This window comes from Conger conger, chromosome 6 (assembly GCF_963514075.1).
Source record: "Conger conger chromosome 6, fConCon1.1, whole genome shotgun sequence".
Taxonomy (NCBI): Eukaryota; Metazoa; Chordata; class Actinopteri; order Anguilliformes; family Congridae; genus Conger; species Conger conger.
The window spans coordinates 982474-1008735 of record NC_083765.1 but is presented as its reverse complement, the minus strand read 5'-3'; the positions used below and the strand labels follow the sequence as shown (position 1 = coordinate 1008735).

General features: G+C 40.7%; 1 protein-coding gene across 3 annotated transcripts in view; it reads right to left on the bottom strand.

Annotated features, from left to right (window-relative positions):
- Positions 1–19092: 19092 nt before the first annotated feature.
- LOC133131644 (uncharacterized) overlaps positions 19093–26262 on the bottom strand; it is a 139387-nt gene continuing 132217 nt past the window's right edge. Inside the window, exons 1-2 of one of the 3 annotated variants that reach the window (XM_061247032.1) lie at positions 20712–22649; positions 19093–20616 (exon numbers count right to left, since the gene is read on the bottom strand). In XM_061247032.1, the coding sequence (XP_061103016.1) occupies positions 20717–22639 (1923 nt within the window). In that variant the 5' untranslated portion in view covers positions 22640–22649 and the 3' untranslated portion in view covers positions 19093–20616; positions 20712–20716. Of the gene's footprint in view, positions 20617–20711; positions 22650–26262 lie in introns of those variants that run through there. The other 2 variants (XM_061247033.1, XM_061247036.1) reach the window with 2 other exon arrangements.

Below are 26262 nucleotides of genomic sequence, written 5' to 3'. Positions count from 1 at the left end.
CTGCTGTATTTGAGAGATACTGTTGTACTTGAGAGGAGAGATGGTGGTGTGACTGAGATGCTGATGTGACTGAGAGGAGAGATGCTGATGTGATTGAGATGCTGATGTGACTGAGAGGAGAGATGCTGATGTGATTGAGATGCTGATGTGATTGAGAGGAGAGATGGTGGTGTGACTGAGATGCTGATGTGACTGAGAGGAGAGATGCTGATGTGATTGAGATGCTGATGTGATTGAGAGGAGAGATGCTGATGTGATTGAGAGATGCTGATGTGATTGAGATGCTGATGTGATTGAGAGGAGAGATGCTGATGTGATTGAGATGCTGATGTGAATGGGATGCTGATTTGATTGAGAGAGTGTGGTTTCATTAGCAGCTTCATTAAGGGGATTGATACAGCAGGCTTTAGTATAGGAACCGGACCTCCCTTGTGCAGCACTCTCCCAGATGTAGTCAGACTGCAGTCCATCAGGGAACTGGCTGGATGAGCAATGTCTTAATATGTCAATATTTCTATGAATATTGAACCAGCACTTGGGCAATAAACACAATTCTGATATTGTGAATATGACAGCCAGTGTGTTTGTTGGGAAGAAGGTGTGATGGCTTGAAGTTACCTTCATGCTATTGCGCGTGTCACATTAGATTTTTAGCACAATATTTTCTTTACCACTTCATTAATGAAAAATTAAACAAAATATGACTTTGTTAGTCTGTGGAAGAAATTATTTGTGCAAAGGTTGTAAATGTACCCCTTTATCTTTCCGCAATTTCTGCTGAATTTAGAATTTAGAGATTGTGCAGGGTTCATGAGAACGGCCTTGTGGCACCCTCTCCGCTCTTCCAGTACAAATGTACCAAGACAGGAACTCTAGCTTACCATCTCCCCCGATCATAGACATGGATATTTAACTAGAGTGGAAAAAATGGCCCCAGCCATCCTGAGCTGGGAAGTAAGCTTGCACTGCGGAGCTCTGGAGCTCCCATTAAAGTGAATGAGGAATATCAGACTTGTGTAGCTCCCATTAAAGTGAATGCGGAATATCAGACTTGTGGAGCTCCCATTAAAGTGAATGAGGAATATCAGACTTGTGTAGCTCCCATTAAAGTGAATGAGGAATATCAGACTTCTGGAGCTCCCATTAAAGTGAATGTCCTCAGATCTGAAGGCAGCAAACTTCCCCAATGGTATTTTGAAACTCGATTAATGAGTTATGTTTCATATCAAAAGCACATTGGGAAAAAGTTTATTTTTTGGCAGTGGTCCAGTAAGTAAATAATTTTGGCACATTTTGCCCCATATAAGGTATATACAGTTGTGCTCATAAGTTTACACACCCTGGCAGATTTTGTGGACAGTGGACTTTTCTTTCACTCATGGTTAGTGGTTGGGTGAAGCCATTTATTATCAAACAATTGTGTTTGCTCTTTTTAAATCATAATGACAACAGAAACTATCCAAATGACCCTGATCAAAAGTTTACATACCCTAGTTCTTAATACCGTGTATTGCCACCTTTAACATAAATGGCAGCTTCAAGTCTTTTGTGGTAGTTGTGGATGAGGCACTTTATTTTCTCAGATCCTGTAAATTCTTGGGCTGTCTTGCATGAACTGCACGTTTGAGATTTCCCCAAAGTGGCTCAATGATATTGAGGTCAGGAGACTGAGATGGCCACTCCTGGACCTTCACTTTTTTCTGCTGTAGCCAATGACAGGTCGACTTGGCCTTGTGTTTTGGATCATTGTCATGTTGGAACGTCCCAGTACGACCCATGCGCAGCTTCCGGGCTGATGAGTGCAAATTTTCCTCAAGTATTTTCTGATAACATGCTGCATTCATCTTGCCATCAATTTTGACCAAGTTCCCTGTGCCTTTGTAGCTCACACATCCCCAAAACATCAGCGATCCACCTCCGTGTTTCACAGTAGGAATGGTGTACCTTTCATCATAGGCCTTGTTGACTCCTCTCCAAATGTAGCGTTTATGGTTGTGGCCAAAAAGTTCAATTTTGGTCTCATCACTCCAAATAGCTTTGTTCCAGAAGTTTTGAGGCTTGTCTCTGTGCTGTTTGGCGTATTGTAAGCGGGCTGCTTTGTGGCATTGGCGTAGTAATGGCTTTCTTCTGGCGACTCGACCATGCAGCCCATTTTTCTTCAAGTGCCTCCTTATTGTGCATCTTGAAACAGCCACACCACTTTTTTTCAGAGTCTTGTATGTCAGTTGAAGTTATTTGTGGGTTTTTCTTTGCATCCCGAACAATTTTCCTGCCAGTTGTGGCTGAAATTTTTGTTGGTCTACCTGACCGTGGCTTGGTTTCAACAGAATCCCTCATTTTCCACTTCTTAATTAGAGTTTGAACACTGCTGATTGGCATTCTCAATTCCTTGGATATCTTTTCATATCCTTTTCCTGTTTTATACAGTTCAACTACCTTCTCCCGCAGATCCTTTGATAATTATTTAGCTTTCCCCATGGCTCGGAATCCAGCAACGTCAGTGCAGCACTGGATGAAAGATTGCAGGGGTCTGTCAGGAGCCCAGAAACTCACTTTTTATACACTCACATTGATTACAAGCAAACAGATCACAGGTGAGGTTGGTTACCTTTAATAGCCATTTAAACCTGTGTGTGTCAACTTGTGTGTATGTTATCAGGCCAAAACCTCCAGGGTATGTAAACTTTTGATCAGGGTCATTTGGATAGTTTCTGTTGTCGTTATGATTTAAAAAGAGCAAACACAATTGTTTGATAATAAATGTCTTCACCCAACCACTAACCATGAGTGAAAGTTTTTGTATTATCATTCATATTCTCAGAAAAATGGCCAAAAAAAAAAAAATCACAAAATCTGTATGTATGTAAACTTATGAGCACAACTGTATATGGGGGTATATATATCTTGCGAGTTAATGGTTGAGTTTCCTGTTCACAAATACCGGAGAGTGCATGGGCAGCTTTGGGGCAGAAACAATTGAAATGGGACAAACTGGCGTTTAAGCCTCTACCTCTTCTGCATCATTACATTTGTTGATGGAATAAAATATTTGTATAAACTAGAGTTCTGTTTTTCTTGAATGCTGATAAAAGCAGTATGTCACCGATTACAATTACTGTACCACTATGAATGTATAAATCAATATTTGGCTTTAAATCAATAATAATAAATCTCAGTAAAAGTCCAGGGGCCTGTTGCATGAAACAGGATAAATCATTTGAGTAAAACGCAAACCCCAAGAACATGGACTGAAGTAAAAAGTTGTTCTGGGTTTACTCTCTGCAGTTACCTGGCTAATTACGTAATCCAGGACTGAAGTAAAAAGTTGTTCTGGGTTTACTCTCTGCAGTTATCTGGCTAACTACGTAATCTTGGACTGAAGTAAAAAGTTGTTCTGGGTTTACTCTCTGCAGTTACCTGGCTAATTACGTAATCCAGGACTGAAGTAAAATGTTGTTCTGGGTTTACTCTCTGCAGTTCTCTGGCTAACTACGTAATCTTGGACTGAAGTAAAAAGTTGTTCTGGGTTTACTCTCTGCAGTTACCTGGCTAATTACGTAATCCAGGACTGAAGTAAAATGTTGTTCTGGGTTTACTCTCTGCAGTTCTCTGGCTAACTACGTAATCCTGGACTGAAGTAAAAAGAGTTGTTCTGGGTGGAACAGGGCCCTGATGATGTAGTCCTAAAAAGCGGAAGTCCCACTGAATGGCATTTCCTGGAAACTGCTAAGTGCTATGCTAGTGGATGTCATCATAGACGGCAACAAAACAACTTCATATAAGCAAATGCATGACATACTTCTAAAAACACAAAATTACAAGGCTCCTGATCATCTGCAAATTACCGCTATGCAGCTTTTCGTTGCTTTTAAAAAACAGTGCGTCAGATTTGTGTACCAAATACAACAAGGAAGATGAGATGACTGAGACTGGCCCATGAGATGGCCAGTCTCATGGGACGTACCAACACATTCATTACATTACATTATTGGCATTTGGCAGACGCTCTTATCCAGAGCGACGTACAACAAAGTGCATACCCTTAACCAGGGATAAGTTCGCTGAAAGACCCTAGAGGGAAGTACAATTTCAATTGCTACCTGTACAGCAAAGATAAGGACGAGGGCCCTTTTTTTTTTTTTTTTTTTTTTTTTGAGAACAAAGAAACAAAGAAACAGAGCAAAAGTGACCAAAGTTAACTATCCAAACACTGCTTACCTAGCCAACTAAGAATACCGATACACAAAGCAAGTCACAGAGACAACAATTAAGGTTCACAGGGAGGTAGGGAGGGGTGGGGAGAGGTGCTGCTTGAAGAGGTGTCTTCAGCTTGCGCTTGAAGGTGCGGAGAGATTCTACAGTTCTGACTTCAACGGGGAGTTTGTTCCACCACCGTGGAGCCAGAACAGACAGTAGTCGTGAGCGTGATGTGGAGGTTCGGAGAGGGGGACATTCACACCCATGGGGTTTTTTTCCCCCCAATGTTGTTTGACATTGGTTGCAGGTTGCCATCGACAGGCCACTAATTACACAAATGTATCCTATTTATAGTCATGTGTAGTGATAAGTGAATGTATGGGCCACCGTAGTGCCCTACCTGTGATGTCATATTTACGCGCTTGTGAAATAAACCGGCACGGTTGTCACGGTTAATGCCTCCGCATATGACATCATGCCAGTTAAGTCATTACATTAAATGTCGGTAAATTAGTCAACAGTCCGTTAGGTACCTAGGTACGTTAGGTATTTAGCTAGCTAGTTAGCTAGCTATGTTTCCCAGGAAACGCAGCCCACCTCATCAACTGATCAACTTTCAGAAGTTTGAAGGTTTAAAATGGTCTCAGCACAATGACAATGGTGTCACAAAACTGCCTCCTGTAAAGTTCTAGCAAGGTAGTAGTCAAAAATGTTGCTAAGAACACTGGCTAGCTATCTTTACCCAACCTCTGCCATCTTGCGGTTAAATACGTAACGGACACAAAAGTTAACGGCTATTCGCTGCCAAGATCATTTCTGTATCGAAACACTGGTTCAAGTCTTCAACACTGTATCTTCAACAAAACAGACCACAGGGGGAGGTCAGAAAAAGCGGCACAATACTTTGGCCTTTCATCACACTTTTAATATCAGGAAACATGTTATGATGTAGGACCTTCCAGGGCACAACATTTCCTTTATTCATTAAACCCATTATTTATTTTTTCCAAGTAATATTTATGTCAGCAACAATTCTTAATTTTTGTAGTGCAGACTGCTCGTATTTAGGGATCGTCTGAAAAGTGGTTGTCAAATAAAAATGTTAATAGTTTTCTGAACTCAGCACTCAGAATGTTCAAATAATGTCTTGAAGATCAGAAGGACATGAGCATATGGGCCAAATCCTGGATCCCGCCATGTTTGATAGTTTTTTCTGAAGGTGAAATTGGAATCTCAGTTTAAAATAAATGCACGTTCATCACCAGACGTATTATTGCGGTTCTAAACTAGCAATAGACTAGCTTCAGTAGTTCGAGCAAACAATCTGGCCATTTCAAGAGGTTTAAAATGCAAACACCATGGGGAATTGAATGCTACAATATTACAATAATAATTTCAGAAGCTGTTAGTTAATTTATGGCTTATTGTAACGTTATGTCGTGTCTTAAGGTTCACAGTAGATCCGTTTTTATTCGTTGTCGCGCGAAACTACCGGCAAACTGAAGGTAGCTTTCCACTATGCTGTATCCATATCCAAATTAACAAAGCAATACATCATTGCACAAAATATTACAATATGCGGTTTACATTCAAAAGCTACAGTCGTACAAGCAAGCAATCTGCGGCCATTTCAGAGGGTTAAGAATGCAAACACCGCATGGAATTGAATGCTACAGTACTATTGTTTATATAAATAATTTCTGTGTGTTTTAAATCTGCAGCTGTTCGTTCACCGCTGAGAGAGAGAGAGAGAGAGAGAGTACCGCTGCAGGGCCCGTAGGTCCAGTCCAGATCAAACTGCTGCAGCTCCAGCAGGTCCAAATTGCTGCAAAACAATGATTTTATTGGCTTTACACGGGCCACCAGGGGGTGCATGTCAATGACCAGGCTGACTACAGGTCACGTGGGGTCATGCAAGTTTATATAGGTAATTGTCAGGCAATGCCCAGCTGTTGCTAATAGAGGGAAGCAAACAGGACCCGCGTCCTCGTGATGAACTTTCAGTAAAACAGACTGAACTTTCAGTAAAACAGACTGAACTTTCGGTAAAACAGACTGAACTTGGTGTGGGTGCGGAGGTATTACAAACGGACCTTGTGAAAAGACATGAGGTTAAATTAACATCCAAAGCGTTAACGGAAAAAATAGACAATTTACAAAAGGAAAGGCTAAATTAAATAAATTGCCTAAACTAAAACAAGCTATTGCTGAATTGATACGTGATAAAGAGCATGTAAATGAGGTTAAATGTGCCTTTGAAAAATACATGGTTTTGTGTGATGAAGCAAACCGGGTGCATGTAACTCTTTTGGGGTATTTGCCTACAGCTGAGGCAACCAAACAGGAAATATGGTACCAAGCTAAAATGTTGAATGTCAATGATTTTATTGCTGTTGTGTCTAAATGGCTGACTGCTGCTCATTCTGGTGACATTAACGTGGAGGAAAAGGAGGATCATGTTAATGTTGATGACAATGATGAAAAGGAGGTTCAGGTTGAAACTGCTGTTAATGGTGGTAATGGTGAAGAGGAGGTTCATGTTGAACCTCATGACAGTATTTCAAATTTTGAGTCGATGGTCTACAGTAAACGGTCAAGCAGAAAATCCACCACCTCTTCTGCATGCATTAAAGCAGAGGCAGACAAAGCCGCACTCATGGCTCGTGCTGCTGCTTTAAGGGAGAAACACGCTTTGGAGGAGCAGGAGCATCTTTTAAGGAGGCGAAAGGAGCAGCTTGAGCTGGACACTGAATTAGCAGCTACTACTGCTAGGCTAGCAGTACTCCAAGCATGTGGCAGCAGTGTTGCATCTAAACAAACGGATGGAATGGAGTCTTACATCAGGAAAGGAGCTAAACCTAAAAGCAAGGCTACATTTCTCAATCCGCATGCCACAGAATATGAGTCCTCACAGCAGCATTTCTCTCTTCATTCAAGGCAAGGCAATGCTCAGTCAATGGTGGGAAGACCAATTACATCTGATCATGATGCAGCTCACTATATTAAGCAGGGTGATGCCGCATATCAACGAAATATGCAAGTATTTACCGGGAAGTCCACTTTGAATCCTCCTTCACAAACAAAGCCAGCTGTCATTCAATCCTCTCTTCCTCCTCAAGGCCAAACTCAAACATCAGGAAATCTCTACAGTTTGCTGCAACAACAAAATGACATAACATCACTTCTTGTTCAAATGCAAACATCTCAATGTCTGCCTCACCGAGAAATTCCGATTTATGATGGAGATCCTCTGCAGTTCAAAACATTTATGAAGGCATTTGTGCACTGCGTGGAAGCAAAGACTAACAGCAAAGGAGACTGTTTGTATTACCTTGAGCAGTTTACAAGGGGACAGCCAAGGGATCTTGTACGCAGTTGCCTTCATATGCTGCCTGAGAGAGGTTATTCTGTTGCCAAGCATTTTGGAAATGGACTAAAGGTAACAGCAGCCTACATGGAGAGGATCAATAGATGGCCAAGTGTCAAGTCTGAGGACACTAGAGGGCTCCAAGCGTATGGGCTTTTCCTACGTGGATGTTCCAATGCTATGGAGGAACTACAATACTTGGAAGAGCTAAACATGCCAGCAAACATGAGAATTCTGATCCAGAAGCGCCCATATAAACTCAGAGAAAGATGGAGAGCTAAAGCATGTGATATTTTGGACAGAACTAAACAAAGAGCATGTTTCCCAGACATCGTCAGCTTCATTGAGCAGCAGGTCAGAATTGCTTCAGATCCAGTCTTTGGTGACATACAGGACACTCCACTTGTTAAGGGAGGGATCAAGAGCAAGTATCAAGAGAAACCACAGTACAAAAGAAACAGTTTTGCAACTCATGTGTCTATTGAGAATGAATTCAAAGTGGAAGTGCGCATGAATGAGAATGTTCAGTCTTTAGTTACATCCGGTAACAAAGCCAACCCCATTTCCTGTCTGTAATGTATAGGTGGTCATGCATTGGAGCAATGTCCACAACTGGAAAAAAGACACACAGAGAAAAATTAGACTTTCTAAAGGAGAAAGGTCTGTGTTTCGGTTGCTTGCGCAGAGGACACTTAAGCAGGAATTGCGATAGGCGCATTACCTGCCGACAGTGCAATCAAACACATCCCAGTATTTTGCACATTGGAAAGCAGGAAAGAATTAGCCAGAAGGACACTGAACAGCCAAAGGAGCCATCAATAAGTTGCACAAGTACCTCAACTTGTGGTCATACAGGGGCTGGCCACAGTAATGGCATTCTTCCCATTCTGCCTGTACAGTTGAAGTGCACAAAGGGAAACAAGGTGATTGAAACCTATGCTTTTCTGGACCCAGGAAGCACCGGTACTTTCTGCTCTGAAAAGCTGGTGAACCAGTTGAACACTGAGGGACGTAAAGCTAAAATTCATCTACGCACCATGGGTCATAATAAAGCAGTACCTAGCTGTATTATTAATGGCCTGGAAATATCTGGAGTTTCTGGCAAACAGTTCTATGAGCTTCCAGATGTGTTTACACGGAAAGAGATGCCTGTCTCTACAGACAACATTATCAGTAAATATAAATTATCAGCTGGCCAAGTGGCCTTATCTTAAAGATATTAGGATTCCTCGTATAAATGCTGATGTTGACCTATTAATCGGCACCAATGCCTCCAAGCTAATGGAGCCTTGGGAGGTCATTAATAGCTGTGGTGATGGACCATACGCTGTCAGAACCCTACTGGGATGGGTAAATAATGATCCATTACAAGGAAACCGAGACAGTGGGTGTGGCTACCCTAAAGTTAATGTTAACAGGACTACTGTCGACAGGATTGAGGAGCTGTTGGTCAAGCAATACAACTATGACTTCAATGAGAGAACCTCTACAGATCAAGAGGAGATGTCAAGAGAGGAAATTAAGTTTGTTAAAATCATGAAAAGCTCGGCCCAGCTTCAGGAAGGACACTACAAGTTTAAACTGCCTTTCAAGAAAGAAAACGTCAAGATGTCATTCAAACAGGAAGCGCATCCCCTGGAAGAGGAAGATGAGGGAATGCAATTAGCCAATGATGGGACCCTCTCATCTGTGGGCTGTCATTGGCCCTCAACTGGGCTCAGTGTGGACAGTGATGTTTGGAGAGAGGAAGACAGAAGTGAAGAGAAAGCTGTGACATCACTCAGTATTGAGCACCACCCAGAGATTTTGTCCAATCAGGACACAGCAGACAGGGGGTCAGAACCCAATCAGGATGACCCGGAGGCCGAGCTGGCGTCAGAGGTCATGGAGATCTTTGGCACAGGAAAAACAGAAGGAATTCAAGTTTACTCTGATAGTCAGATAGAAGGGACCACACTGGGGTCAGGAGTTATCGAGAGAGACACAGGAGGAATTGTTGTCCGCTCAGAGAGCCAGATAGAGGAGACCACACTGGGGTCACAGGTCACAGAGACTGTTATTGGTGGAAGCGATGTCCAATCAGACAGCTGCACAGACGACACCACACTGGGGTCACAGGTCACAGAGACTGTTATTGGTGGAAGTGATGTCCAATCAGACAGCTGCACAGACGAGACCACACTGGGGTCAGAGGTCAGGGAGACAGTTACAGGTGGAAGTGATGTCCAATCAGACAGCCAGATAGAGGAGCCCAACGACCTCGAGGCATTGACGCCAAATCACTTGCTTCTCATGAAAGGAAAACCAATTCTACCACCAGGACTTTTTGACAAGAGAGATCTTTATGCGAGGAGAAGATGGAAACAAGTCCAGTACATCTCCGATCTCTTTTGGAAAAGATGGATTCATGAGTATCTACTGTTATTGCAAGAACGGGAAACATGGACAAAGGAAAAGAGGAGTTTCATTTCTGGAGACATTGTTATGGTTGTGGATTCTACAGCACCACGTGGATCATGGGTGCTTGGGAGAATAGTGAAGACTTTTCCCGATAAGAAAGGTCTTGTACGTTCAGTTCGTCTTCAAACCAAGACAAATATGATTGAAAGACCTGTGACTAAAATATGTCTGTTATGTGAAGCTACAGATTGTATTTAATGGCTCCTTTAAATTTTGTTTGAGAATTGCTTTGTCTTCTGCCATGCGCAATTAGGGGCTGGTGTGTAAGAGCCATATGCATTTTAGTCATCCATGCCACCAGGGGGTGCATGTCAATGACCAGGCTGACTACAGGTCATGTGGGGTCATGCAAGTTTGCACCGCTCGGTATCTCTTCGTCCTTTCCTTTCTAAAACTATAGAACGAGCCACTTCTACTCAACTTTCTTCTTTCTTTTCTAACAACAACCTGCTAGACCCCCATCAGTCTGGCTTCAGATCGGGCCACTCGACAGAGACTGCGCTCCTCTCCGTCAGTGAGTCACTCCATGCCGCACGAGCAGCCTCCCTCTCCTCTGTCCTCATTCTTCTAGATCTCTCTGCTGCCTTCGACACTCTGGATCACTCCATCCTCCTGTCTGCCCTGTCAGCAACGGGCATCTGTGGCACAGCCCTGGACTGGATTGAGTCTTACCTCTCTGGTCGCTCCTTCCAGGTTGCCTGGGCTGGTTCGGTATCGACACCTCGGCCCCTCGCCACAGGAGTTCCCCAGGGCTCAGTCCTAGGCCCGCTTCTTTTTTCTCTTTACACTCGCTCCCTTGGCCCTGTGATCACTGCACATGGGCTATCCTACCACTGCTACGCGGACGATACCCAACTCTTAGTCTCGTTCCCACTGTCTGATACGCAGGTTTCAGCCTGTATCTCTGCTTGCCTGAGGGACATCCAGAGCTGGATGGACAACCACCATCTAAAGCTCAACCCAGGCAAGACTGAAATGATATTCATCCCTGCTAAAACCTCTCCCCATCTGGATCTCTCCATTTCCCTCGGGGATACCACACTCACGCCGTCACCCAGTGCAAGGAACCTCGGCGTGGTGATGGACAGCAGACTGTCCCTCTCCGAGAACATTGCGGCGGTGACCCGGTCTTGCAGGTTCTTCCTATACAATATACGGAGAATCCGCCCCTTTCTCACCCCCTACTCGACCCAGCTCCTGGTCCAAGCGATGGTTCTGTCCCGCCTGGACTACTGCAATTCCCTCTTGGCTGGCCTCCCAGCGTCCGCCATCAGACCCCGCCAACTCATCCAGAATGCAACAGCTCGTCTGGTCTTCAACCTTCCCAAATACTCACACGTCACCCCCCTGCTTACTTCCCTCCACTGGCTGCCTGTCATGGCTCGCATCAAAAAAATCATCAGACCCTACACCCCTGCCAGACCTCTTCGTTCAGCCTCCACAGGCCGCTTGGCACCTCCCCCTCTCCGAACCTCTACCTCACGCTCACGACTACTATCTGTTCTGGCTCCACGGTGGTGGAACGAACTCCACGTTGAGGTCAGAACTGTAGAATCTCTCCCCACCTTCAAGCGCAAGCTGAAGACACACCTCTTCAAGCAGCACCTCTCCCCATCCCTCCCTACCTCCCTGTGAACCTAAATTGTTGTCTCTGTGACTTGCTTTGTGTATCGGTATTTTTAGTTGGCTAAGTAAGCAGTGTTTGGATAGTTAACTTGGTCACTTTTCACTTTTGCTCTGTTTGTTTGTTTCTTTGTTCTCAAAAAAAAGAAAAAAAAAGAAAAAAAAAGGGCCCTCGTCCTTATCTTTGTTGTACAGGTAGCAGTTGAAATTGTACTTCCCTCTAGGGTCTTTCAGCGAACTTATCCCTGGTTATGGGTATGCACTTTGTTGTACGTCGCTCTGGATAAGAGCGTCTGCCAAATGCCAATAATGTAATGTAATCTAATGTAACGTTGCTGAACCGCGTAGTTCTAAAATGTAGTTTTGCTAATCGTTGTACGGCGTGTGTGCAGGCTGGTTTCTCTCCCTCCCCCGAGTGCCGTGCATTGAAGTGGATTCGAAGTGTCGTCCGTCTACTATTAGCCTGCCTGCGTTCGATGGACTGAGAGGTTTCCCTCGAGAGTAAGACGTCATCCCATGGACTGATTTTTTCCCCCACAAGAGTGTGGTAGGACGGGACATGTTCTAATCGGGACTGTATGATCAGAACTTTCGTATTGAAACACGCGAAACTTTCCCCCTTACTACTCATCTCAGCTCGAGCTATTTTTTCTTTTTTCTATTTTTCTTAAATGAGATCTCATATCAAAAATACATTTATATATATTTTTTGGGGTTGTTGGATCCAACATAGGGTGATTTATATGATCTGAATTGATATTTCATGTTGTTCATTATATGTGTGCTACAAGATAAGGTTGAACTTTATGATCTGTATTGCTATTTCACATTATACACCACACCTTCTACTAATGGTATTCTGAGATTCACATTGATATTTCATATACAACATACACACATACATGTTCATATTCATATTCAACATTTTATTTTCTAATACACTGATTTGATGTGTCAATACTGTTAATACAATCTTATCTTTGACACATGAGCTGATTGGTCTGCTGTTGTTATTGTGGGTTTGGGTGAAATTCTTAATATTATTAAGCACTACTGCAGTCCTCCTGTACGAATCTTAGATAATATACCGCTTGAGTGAATCCAGTGAGAGATATTATAAACTTGATACTAGTGCCTACCCAGGGCATGTCCGGTAAACACAGAGTTACAATAACATGAAGAATTATCATTTTAACGGATTCATAAAAAAAAAAATGACCAGCTTAACTACAGATTTCTGCAACTGTGAGGTTGCACTGCACAATGTCAGTGTAAATGTAAATATTGAATTTGGCAATTAGGCTGACTTACTATTATCTGACTTACAATGTTGACATTTAACTATTGAGATGGCCCAAAATAAAATTTGTCGGAGATGGGAAAGGTTATCTTTGCTATGTTACAATTGTCCTCTAGATGGCAGTAGGAGTTCAACTATATTCAAATGAAGTGTGTAGCACAAGGCGGTTATGAAGGTAACTGCCATGCTCATGTAATGCTCCAACAAGTGTTCAGTAAAGTACAAGAAACGTTACCCCGCTGTCCGCCTTTCCTTTAAGAATACAAAGGATATCTCAAAATACAATTACATTTCTCAGTAATTCAGTAAAAATGATACAACCCCTAGGGGTTTAAACGGATGGTAACCGGTCACAAAAACCAATGATTTGTCGCATCCCTAATATGTATATATATATGCAACAAATCACACACACACACACACACACACACACACACACACACACACACACACACACACACACACACACATATACACACACACACTCACACACACTCACACACACACACTCACGCACACACACTCTCACACTCACCCACACACACTCTCACACACACACACACACACACACACACACTCACACACACACTCACACACACACACACTCACACACACACACACACACACACACACACACACACACACACACACACACACACACACACACACACACACTCACGGTACCAGTCAATTTGGTTGCATATCCATTGCATAGCCTGACCTATCAACATCACCAGAGTCTGGATATCTTGTTCTCAGGTTGTCCTACAAGCGAATGGGTGGACTTGCCAGTGATGTCATCAAAAGAAGATGGCTGCCAATGTTTTTCTCTGCACAGAGGCCTGTTACAATCCATCAAAAATCACCAAAATACAGGGCCATCTAGTCAAAATTAAATCATTGCTGTATGCACAGTATTGATTTACTTCCAATTTTTGGAAATCTTGACAATTTGGTGTTTTGGGATTAAGGACTAGGTTTTGGGAGCACATGGTGTTTGGCAACAGAGCAGTGTTTTCTTTGTTTTGTTTTTTCTTCTCATTCAATTTGTGATCTACTTGGATCAAGATGGCGACTACAATCAAAGGGCTGGCGGGGGAATTGGGAGAGATTAGAAGCTCTCTCAACTTTATGTCTGAGGAGATCAGCAAAGTGGTGAAGCAACAACAAACCCTCACAGGCCTAATGGAGGAGATCCGTGAGCTGAAGGCAACAATTAAACAAAAAGACCAAAGGATGGAAATGCTTGAACAAAGGGTTGATGACTTGGAGCAGTATTCCAGAGCTGATGACCTTGTAATCACAGGGCTGGAGACCGAACATCGAAGCTACGCTTGGGCTGCTGACCCGGCTGGTGACCAGCTAGGTGAGGATGCATTACCTGAGGAGCTGCATACGTTAGAGCAACAAGTTGCTCAATTCATGTCAAGTAAAAACATTTACCTGGAGAGTCACTGAATCTCAGCCTGTCACACTTTTCCACGTAAGGATAAAAAAACCAAGCCTAAAATTCTTGTCAGGTTTGTAAACAGGAAGCACAAGGTGGAGGTGTTAAAACAGGCCAAGAAGCTTAAAGGCACTGGGGTGTATGTAAGTGAACACTTGACAAAGAAAAATGCTGAATTAGCTTGGAATGGACGTATCTTGCGAAAGCTAAATAAAATCCAAGCAACCTGGACAAGGAATGGAAAAGTGTTCATAAGATTAAATGGACCACCAGAGCAAGCTAAGGTGGTTGTGGTTAGACATCTGAGGGACTTGGATCAATACAAGTAACAGTGACAAGTGACTAACAATGAAGTTCTCTGTGGACATTTTTCTTTTTTCTTTTTTGAATCTTTTTTACCCTTATGGATTGGTAGATGAAGCATATATTTGCTTTTCTACTGAGGAAGATGATGATGAGGTTCTGAGAATGAATCTACTTTGGAATTTAAAAAGATTGACAGGACATAATTTATTATTTCTGATAAATGATTGATTCACTTAAGAGTCAAGTCTTTTCAAGATCTGAATTCACAGAACATAGAAGTTATGATTTTGAAGGTGATGTGGATCCGGAGAATCACGTTTTTAATCATATCAATGATTCTTGTAGATACTATACTGAGGAACAACTTAATGATAGTATTGAATTAGATAAGACATTTTCGTTAATACATTTCAATTGTAGAAGCTTACCTAAACATTTGACTAAAATCAATGAATATTTGGACACAATTAAAAGTAAATTTAAGTTGTTGGCTTTATCTGAGACATGGATTAATAAAGAAAAAGATATTGATTTGCATATTAAGGGCTATGATTTATATGTTACCAGTAGAGCGAACAGGAGTGGAGGAGGTGTGGCTATCTGTGTGGATAGCGACTTAAAATGCAGACCAGTGGAATGCATGACAGCTGTAATTGATGATTTAATGGAGTGTATTGCTGTGGAAATTGAATTTGAAAAAGTGAGAAATATTATTGTTGCATGTGTTTACAGGAAACCAGGATCAAATCTAGAATCTTTTAAGGACAGTTTAGAAGAATTAATGAGTGGTTTAAATGATAACAAAACACTTATAATCTGTGGCGATTTCAATATCAACCTCTTAAAGATATCTACACATAAACAAACTTCAGATTTTGTGGATGCATTATATAGTAGAGGGTTGTACCCACTGATTACAAAGCCCAGTAGAGTAACCACATCTAGTGCAACATTAATTGATAATATTTTTACAAATGTCTTGGAGAATATTAACTGTGGGTTAGTAATAAATGATATGTGACCATTTACCGGTATTTGTAACATTCAATTATCAATTACAGAAAAAGAGAGCAGAAAATTGCCACAGATATATAAGAGTAAGGACTGATGAGGCAATTAATGCCTTCAGAAATGACCTCTTAAAACAAGAGTGGAGAGGGGTTTATACAGATGAGGTGAATTCTGCATATGATTCATTTTTACATTGTTATTTAGCTCTATATGATAAACACTGTCCAACAGTTTTATGTACGCACAAACATAGTTATAATAAAAGACCCTGGATAACAAAGGGTTTACAAAATGCATGTAAAAAGAAAAACAAACTTTACAGAGACTTCATCAAATTTAGAACAGAGACTGCTGGAAAAAAATAAGTTAATCAGTATATTGAGACAAGAGAAAAAGAAATATTATAATAAAATGTTACATCTAAATAAAAACAATAGTAAGGGTACATGGAATATCTTAAATACTATAATAGGGAACAAATATGGATCAACGGATCTACCCAACCATTTTGTAAAGGACAATAAGGTGATTAAAAACATTTTAATTTTTAATTAAAACATTTAATTCTTTTTTTGTAAATGTTGGGCCTAGTTTAGCAAATGACATTATAAAAAAACATGGACAAACAGAAAGTGGCTGGAAAGGGGAAAATAAGGTGATACAGTCAATGTTTCTAGGAGAGGTGAGAGAAAATGAAATAATTTCTGTGGTAGCTAAAACAAAAAACAAGACATCAACTGACAGTGATGGAATTGACATGAAAATAGTGAAAATGACTATTGATTGCATAGTCAAACCACTATGTTATGTTTGCAATCTTTCATTTAGAGCAGGTGCTTTTCCAGAGAGGATGAAAACAGCTAAGGTCACTCCATTATTTAAAGCAGGAGATAAACACAGTTTTAATAATTATAGACCAGTATCATTGCTTTCCCAATTTTCAAAAGTGCTAGAAAAACTGTTTGTTCAAAAATTAGATCGTTTTATTGAAAACAACAATTTATTGAGTGAGAGTCAATATGGTTTTAGGACAAACCGGTCTACAGGTCTTGCAATAATGGAAATAATAGAAGAAATTACAACAGCAATTGATAGAAAGAAATTTACAATAGGGGTATTCATTGATTTAAAAAAAGCATTCGATACTATAGACCATTCGATTTTAATTTCTAAGTTAAATACATACGGGGTGAGAGGAGTTGTTCTAAAATGGTTAACTAGTTATTTAAACAATAGACAACAATATGTGCAATAGGCTGGTAATACATCAGAATGTATGAAAATTGAATGTGGGGTCCCACATGGTTCAGTTTTGGGGCCTAAACTTTTTGTTTTATATATAAATGACATCTGTGAAGTTTCAAAATTATTGAGGTTTGTGTTGGTCGCAGATGATACAAATTTCTTTTGTTCAGGAGATAATTTAAAAACTTTATCTGAAAATATTGAAAATGAAATGGTTAAACTTAAATCTTGGTTTGATGAAAATAAGTTATCGTTAAATTTGAAAAAAACTAAGTTTATGGTGTTTGCTAATAAAGAAAAGGATGACATCTCATTATCTATTGATGGAATTAACATTGAGAAAGTATCCGAGTTTAGGTTTTTGGGTGTAATAATGGATGAAAATTTGACATGGAAATCTCATATATCACATGTAAAAAAAAAGGTGTCCAAGAATATTTTTATTTTGAACAAAACAAAATATGTTTTAGATTGTAACACAATGAGAATGTTGTACTGTTCACTTATACTGCCTTATTTGTGTTATTGTGCAGAAGTGTGGGGTAACACATATATAAGCAATACAATGCCATTGCTTTTACCACAGAAAAGAGCAGTTAGAATTATTCACAAAGTCAAATTTAGAGAACATACTAATGGATTATTTGTTAAGGCACGGTTATTGAAACTCAAAGAGATAATTGAACAGCAGACATTATTAATTGTGTTCAAAGCTAAAAAGAGAGTATTGCCAAAGAATGTGCAAAAACTGTTTGTGTTTTCCTCAGAAGATGAAAATCATAGAAGGAGATTTTAGCATCAAGTTGCTAGGACCACTTTAAAACAAATGTGTGTTTCTGTTAGCGGCGTCAAACTTTGGAATTCTCAACAGAAGGATTTAAAGGGTTGTACAGATATCTTTCAGTTTAAAAAAATGTATAAAGAAAGACAAATTAGACAATATGCATATGAAAATTAACTAAGTGTTTTGAACTTGAATATGATTTCTATTTTACAGGTTATTTTGTTTTATGTTGTTGGAATTAAGGGTGTAGGTGATGGTGTGGGTGAAGGTGTAGGTTAATGGAAAAGGCAGACCATCTAAGAATGTTGTGTTCAAGTAAGGGGCAGACAAAAAATAAGAATTATATTCTTCTTTCTGCTCCTTTCCAATCATGAAAAGCATTTATTTGACAGATGTGTTGTGGACTTGTGTGTTAACTTTATATTGTAATGTGCATTTTCATGAAAGGAACAAATAAAAATGAAATGAAATGAAATGAAATGAAATACTAAAACTCTTTGCAGTTAAATGGATCTCTATGGGAATTGGGCGGTGGGACTAGATTCGGCTGTAAATTATGCTGATACAGTATAAAACACATTTGTTGGCTAAATAGCTTTAAGTCATTAAGGGTCTGAGGTGTCAAACCAGCCTCAAACAACTGTGCTGCTACTAGATAAACAGTAGATACTTCAAGGGTTGTTTCTCCTGAACAATTCTTCTATTGAGTTCAACTGGAAAATTAGTCAGGAGAAATGTCTGTTGTAGTATCTACAGCAGCAGGATGGTTTGAGGCTCATCTGATAAATGGTTGCCATTTATATAGCACCTTTATCCAAAGCACTGTACAATTGATGCTTCTCCTTCACTCATTCATACACACACTCACACTCACACACCAACAGCGATTAGCTGCCATGCAAGGCACCGACCAGCTCGTCAGGAGCATTTGGGGGTTAGGTGTCTTGCTCAGGGACACTTCAACACAGCCCGGGCGGGGGATCGAACCGGCAACCCTCCGACTGCCAGACGACTGTTCTTACTGCCTGAGCCAAGTTTCTTCATCCAATAGCCATGGTACTGTGGACACTCGAGTCATTCCTAATATAGTTTTTAGTAAGGACTGGAGAATCCTGCTGAGGGAGAAGGATCCAGGCTGGAAGCATCGCATTTTCATGGACCTCATTTTCCCGGCAAGGCAATGCTCCACATCCTTAATGTGTACATTTTTTTATTTTACTAAAAAATAAAAATTCCAGAGGTTGTGGAAATGATCCAGTTCTCTGAAAGCTACAATGTGTTTTCTTACAATGAACACTTAAAGTGGCCTGCTTTTTATTTAATGCAAACACAAGACAAAAGTTTTGATGAAGTTTATTTTGCTAATGAATCAATGCGAAGAAAGAACAACATAAAAGAAATGCATCACTTTCACATGTAATTCTACAGTAAGATTCTACGGCTGCCTTTATATGATTCATCTCTAGGAGAGGCCATCTTGCAAGTTACAAGCAACTACATTAAACAGATTTTACTACATTATAAAACATGCATATTTAATTCACCCAGAAATAAAAGCATCCCTAATATAAATGTATCAGAATAAGAAAAAGAAAGTTTTGATTATATCTATTATTAAGTAGGCGGACTCTGCCAGATTGACAGCTCACGCGGAGTCAGGGGCAGCTTGGGGGCGGAGCTGCATGGATGAAGGCTGTTCTGCGGGCAGGGCAGTTTTAGTCGCTCTTGCTTCTGATTGGACATAGGGTCAAGATGCATGGCTCATGAAAACTTCTTGCCTGTTCTTTTGAAAAAGGTATATGCTAGCTAGCCTGTGCATTTTCAGGGAAGTTGTGTGTCTGTTAAATCATGAGAATATGTTTGATTTGCTCTGTGGAATAACACACAATTTAGCACAGAGTGCAGTAATTGCCTTGTTAGTTTTGCCTAAATGGCTAATGATCAAGCCACATATTTAATTCTAACACTAAGTAGCTTGTATGTCTGATAATTAAATGTTTTATTTGTTAATTAGCATTAAATGAGTTACACATTTGACATTTGAGCATTATCAAGCACTTGTAAGCTAGTTGGTAAGCTAGCTAAATGCCTACAGAATTGGTTAGGTACCCAGCAAAATGGCTGACAACCTAACCTGTAATGTAAGCCAAGCTAAGTTAGTAAAGTATGATTGTTAATGTAAAATTGAGTGAAACTCAAATTTTGTTAATGTCATGAATTATCATACTAGCAGATAGCAGATACTACCAGATAGCAAGCTAACTGGTAGGAGTATTATGTTTTAATAGTCATGAGCAATTAAAACAATTTTTTGCTTGCTAGCCAGTGCTAGTATGGTAGTTATTCACAATTAACTAATCGGGCGCAACTGTAAGAGACATGCTCATTTCAGCTAGCCATTTTTATAATGATTGCTGGCCCATTTATAAAGTTGTATTTCTTCAGTTGTTTCATTTTAATTGTAATGCTAATTATTCATTATTTTCAACATTGACGCACATGAAGAAACCTGCAACCACATACTGGCTAGCATTTCATTACATACAAGAATAGAGCATTCATGAGCTATGCCTCCGATCCCCTTTCCACAAAACACCCATGTGATGAGTGCATTACAACTTTTTGTGAGTTTCTTGGGGTTGTTAAATCATAGCTCATTAAAGCCTTAACACAGTCACAGCTGATCATATAAACAAGAGCCCCCAGCTGTATAGTTGCCATTTTGAAACATTACATATCGCAGCTGGTCAGATGAAGGCGGGTCAACAAAAGGAGGGAAGGGAGGGGGAACCTCTTCCTGTAGAGCCACTCATCTGCAGTTTATCTGGCCTTTAACATCCTCTGGCCAGTCCCCTGCTCATGAGTGGCTACAGCTGCTGTAGATAAAACAAAGGTTTAGTGTTTGTGCAAATATTTTGTTAAAAATACAGCTTCTACCTATATATTATTTCTGTGAGGTTTTATATATTACCTTTTTTACATGGAACTGGTGAGTAGTTTCCTGAAGGGATCATTTGGATCAAGGTATCTTTTAGTGTTGATCCAGTGTTCAAGTCTTTGTTTATTGTGTGGTTTTATGATATCTGTTTTGGACTTCAGGAGTTTGAACCACGTGTTTACCAATTCTGTAGCGTGCTTTGGAAAACTTTGTTCAAAAGAGTCCAATCTGGTCACACTCATTTCTTCGTTCTGTAAATATTTCTTCAGCAGCATAAATGTTGGCATTGAACCAAGGATGGTTAGTTTGAAGGTGCCCTCAACGTCATCCCTGCTCATGGTTTCAGCCAATAACTTACTGAGATTTGCAGATTGCACAGTTGGGAACTTATTATATCGCTCATATGGCGCATAAACAACTGGAAGCTTGCATGTGGCATGCATAGAAAAGTCTGTAGCTACCTCAAACATTGCATTAGTTAGCTTGCTGTTTAATTGAAAATGTTCAGCTGTCATTACAGTGTTCTTTGGTGGTTGATTATCTCCATTGATAATTATTCCGGTTATTTCTATACTTTTTGCCTTAGCTAACCACAATTTGCTGTCTGCAGCAGACTGACTCTCTTGCTGCACAATATTCATAATTTTGTCTTTGAGAGTCGCGCTTTCTTCTGATGAAGAAACTCCCTGTGCTAATCCCCAGGACCCTACTATTAGTTCTTCAATCCACTCTTCACGCTGGATAAAGGACTGCCAGAGTGCGGGCTTTTCCTCAAGAGCCTCGGCCTCCTTAGCTCGCAGGTCATCTGCTGCGTCTGAAATCTCTTCCTTACTTGCGTCTGGTTTCATTCCATGTGCCATAGCAGAATATAAGTCACCTTTCTCTACACTCACTGTCTGGTCATTGATGAGCACGTCATAATGTCCGTCTGGGTGTTCATCACTCTTGGGCCTGTAGACCAGTGTCACAGTCTCACTGGCATCGTCATTGTTGGGGCTCATCTCCTGCAGTTTGGTAAGTTTTCCATCTTTACCTTCTGTTAAGATCACAACCTTTGTGCCAGTGACTTCTGACAGGACATTGATATCAACATTGCTACCAGTCGTCTCTGAATTCTTGACCTTTTCAGCATGGTCCTTTGTCTTTTCATCTTTTGGCATGTGTTTTTCATATAGACTGTCCTGTGCATCTGAAATCTGATTCTCAGAATCCTCAGTTTTTAACCCTGAGCTCACATGTTCCCCAATGGCATCATTTATTTTGCTTTGAGCCAAAGAAACAAGGTGACTGGAGAACTTCTGGTGAAACACTTGAACTAAAGTAGATGCCAGTAAATCGCTGACACTTTTGGCGATTTCTTGCCTGAAGTTTTTCAGTATTTCGTTGTCTGAATCTGACAGGTCGCTTTGTTTCACTGCCTTTTGGACATTTTTTTTCTTCAGAAACTGTTCCAGCCCTTTATCCAGACCTTCAAAATATGTGCTTGCGAGTTTGATCACTGAAGCGACAGCGTCTGATGCCAGTGCTGCCATATGAGCGGCTTTGATAGCATTCAGAATCATTTTTGTTTTCCCTTTAGCATCATCCTTTACAGCATCCACCACATTGAAGATGGAGGAGCTGAGCTGGTTTTGCCAGCTGAGGTCTGCAGAGTAAGGCTCCAGTGCTCCGGTGCTTATCTCTGTGAAAATGGACAGCAATTGAGACTTCATTATATGGTCCTTCATGAGTTCATTAAATTCAGTCGTATTCTCAGCGTGAGAAAGTACAATGGAATTTGTTGATGATAAAAGGGGATCTTTTTCCATATTGGACTGCACTTCATTGAGTAATCCCCTCGCCACTGCCTTTTCTATCTCCTCTACTATTTTGTTAATCATTTCATTCTCTGCCTTCTCAATTCCATAGGCAACTGTTTCCTCCACAATTTTTTTAGCAGTTAGTTTTACTGAATTCTTCATATTGGCCTTCATAGTCATACTGAAGCCCTCTTTAACCTGACTGCCAAAGAACTTTGGCATATTCTTAAGCTTGCTGAATCCTTTCATTGCCGTTTTAACAACTTTGAAGCCCTTTGCAACCAGCTTTCCAATTCCAAACCCAATGAGAGAGACACCAATAGAAATGGCTTTATCTATTGCCCATGATTGCCAGCTGAATTCACCAGTTATCATTGACTCTATGCCAGTGATGCAGTCTGAGATTCCTTCAGTGATGAGTCCCATACCAACATTGGCTAGTGTACCAAATGTAAATGCAGTGAGCAATGCCCCTCCGATAATCTGTGCAAGTCCGAGAAAGAACACCACCAGTGCTTCCCATGGGAAACGAGGCTCCTCTTCCACAGAAAAGATGTATTTCAGACCCCGATCATAGAGATTGAAGGTTTCCATTTGGAGCTCTTCTTGATCATCTGACACCAGGGTGAAGACCGGAGCTTTTTTTGCAAGAGCATCCCTCCCCTTTCCCTTAATTTCATCCAGTTTCTTCATGGCATCCTTCATATTTTTATCAAGGTAATTGAGCATGTTGCACTTGGTGGAATACTGTTTTTCAAGAGTGGTGGTGGTACCCTTTGCAGATTTGGGAATGGCCATTTTTATAAAGTTCAGGCCTGTCATGCATTCCTCACTTAAGTACTTCAAGGAATCCTGTGCCTTCTTCAGATTATCTTTGGCTTGAGTGAGATAATCTCCTGATTGCATCTTTATAATGCAGTATGAACGGTTGTAGAATGCTATGGCTGCCCAACTTGCATCTGTTTTTGTAGCTTTTTCAAAGAGCCTGGCACTGACATTCCAGTTTTTGTCCTTCAGTGCAACATTCCCAAACTTGATGTAGTGATAAATACTAGACGAGGGGGAATTCTGAGACTCTGCCTGCTTTTTTGCAAATTCCAAATCAGCTCTCAAGCTGTTCTGCAGTTCATTTCTCTTCAGCTGTTCAATTTCTTTTGAGTGCGTTTGTAGCCAAATTCCCCAGAACTCATTCAAGACGCAAACAATAGCCTTCTGTTCATCTTTGTCTGTGCAGCTGTAAATCTCTTTAAGTGTTTTGCAGTACTCTGCAAATAGGTCCTCTCGCAGTTGCATCTGATCAATGTCATTCTGCATATCTTGTATCTTCTCTATTGCAAGACTATTTCGAATGTCCTTTGCTTCCTCCATAGAATCTACTGTCCTGTAACACTCATCTAGATGATCAGTAGACATGATTATCTGAGCAGATCCTGGGTTACCTTTGCGTGCAGTTCGCCCAAAGGCCTGGCGTTCCACTCTTTCATTGTCAGAAAGGAAGGAGAGGATCACAAATAATCCTCCATTTTTGTTCACGTCTTTGATGACTTTTATATTTGTCCCACGGCCTGCCAGGTTTGTGGCCAGCACCACATCACCAGGATTCTGTTTTGTACGTATACTTTTCAAACTGTCTGCGTCACTGCGTGTGTATTGAATGATTTCACCTGGAATGCTGTCTTTTAGTTCTTCATAGAGCTCATGGACTCTATTGATTGTTTCACAGATCACCAGGGCCGCTCTTCCTTCTCTGTAGGAATTTGAGGTAATTTCATTCATAAGTACACGTTTTATTCCTGCTTTCCAGTCTTCAGTTGAGACCTTGAGTATACCTTTAACTTCAAATAACTTTTTCCCTTTGAATGACGGCATTTTGCAGGCAGAGACACTTGGATATTGGTTATTCAGAAACATCATGTCTGATTTGCTGCCAAGTGTTCCCGTCAATCCATATATTTTCCCATTGTATTTTTCAAAAAAGGCAATATTGGAAACATAGTTGGTCACTGCTGTCATTGTGCTTATTTTGATTTGGTGTTTAATCTCAACAAATTGTTGCAGACCTTCACCCCATTTCTTATTCAGTTCAATAGTACCTGTGGATTTGAAATCCACAGGATAGATGTGGTCATCTTCCACAACATATTCCTGTCCTTTCTTCAGTCTCATGGCCAGAAAGGCATTCTGTACCCATGTTGACGTTTTATGCTCCACTAGATCTTTTAGGAAACCAGGCATGTTGATTTTTTTCGAATTGTTTTCACATGGAGTGTAATTTAGTTGACCACAGATTAGTTCTGCAATCGGGTCAACTAGAATATCTTCTGAATCATAGACAGGACAACACAGTCCTTCATGTAAAACAAGAAATTTCAGGTTTTGAATAACTTGCTTTTTCAAACTCTGTTTTCTAAGGCTAAGAGAACCATTGCCATCTAAACTGTAGACAGTGAACCCATATGGGACATAGTCCTCCATTTCTTTGAAGAAATTCAGCTGAGCTTCTACAGTCACAGTTTTCAGTTTTGTAATTATGCCATCCTTATCACTTTTGTAGATCTCTTCCGTAAATCCTTTCTGAACAATGTTGCATTCTTCAGCAATCTGCAAAACATCCATAGGGTCATCGATTTCAGTGTCCTCTGTATTCATTGAGTCAAATATAACTTTGTAGAATGAAGCGGGGGGACCACATATGAGTGTCTGGTATCCTGCGGACCGGATGCGGTACTGGTATACATGGGCCCAGATCATGGTCAGAATAATGTTCAGGTGCTGCAGGGCAGACATGGAGCTGGACAGGTAGGTCACCTGTATTCCCTGGTCCAGAAGCAGCAAGTCCACTTCATCGATTATGATGCACTCATACCTGCGATCAGGTCTCACGTCCTTCATCTCAAATGTCTGGCGAAGATGGTCTGCAGCATATGTCTCAACAGTTCCATAGATTATATCCTTCTCGTAGCATTTCTTTCGATCTGCATCTTTGGTTTTATTGGTGTTTGTGTCCACCGTGAGGCCAAAGTAGCTGAAGAAATCAGCACATTCCTCTGCATCCCTTTGACATAACACAGGAGAGCTGGAGATCACATCTACTTTTTCACCCCTGAGAGCACGCAGTGTTGCAAACATAGCTACCACAACAGACTTCCCTTCTCCAGTGCCCATCTGCAAGAGCTTTCCATTGTCAGCCAAGGCTAAGAAGCACCAGCTTGTCATTTGAGTATCTCTAGGATACCACCAGCCCCCAGCTATTGTATTGTTTACAGCATTGCACAAGACAGCCAGGACCTCCTGCAGGTCTTCTGTTTTCATGCTGTGGCTCAGACTCCGAGCTCGCTGTACATCTGTGTGGTTCTTAATTTCACCAGTTTTAATCAGGTCTTGTACATGCTTTACTATAGTGTATGATTTCTCCAGTGTTTCTTCATCAAGGTCTTTCATGGCCCTGATTTCATCAAAGAGAGTATCAAGACTTTTATTTTTCTCTGCTTTGCAACTATTTTCCAAATTCAGAATCAGATCCTGGGTTCCTGTTGAATCTATGAGCTGAAGGAGAGATTGGTTGTTCTCATCTTTCCACTCTGAAGATATTTGATATGTTGTCATCAAATGTAAAATCTTCATGATGGAAATAAAGTTTTCATCATGGTGGTGGGAAGTTAAGGCTCCAAGGAGTTTGAAGATCTCTTTGGGTGCCCAAAGTTTCTGAGATACAATATTCAACACAGTCTGCAGAAGTTCTTTTGCCCCAGCAGAGGCTTGGAATTGCATTGCACAGGCAAGTA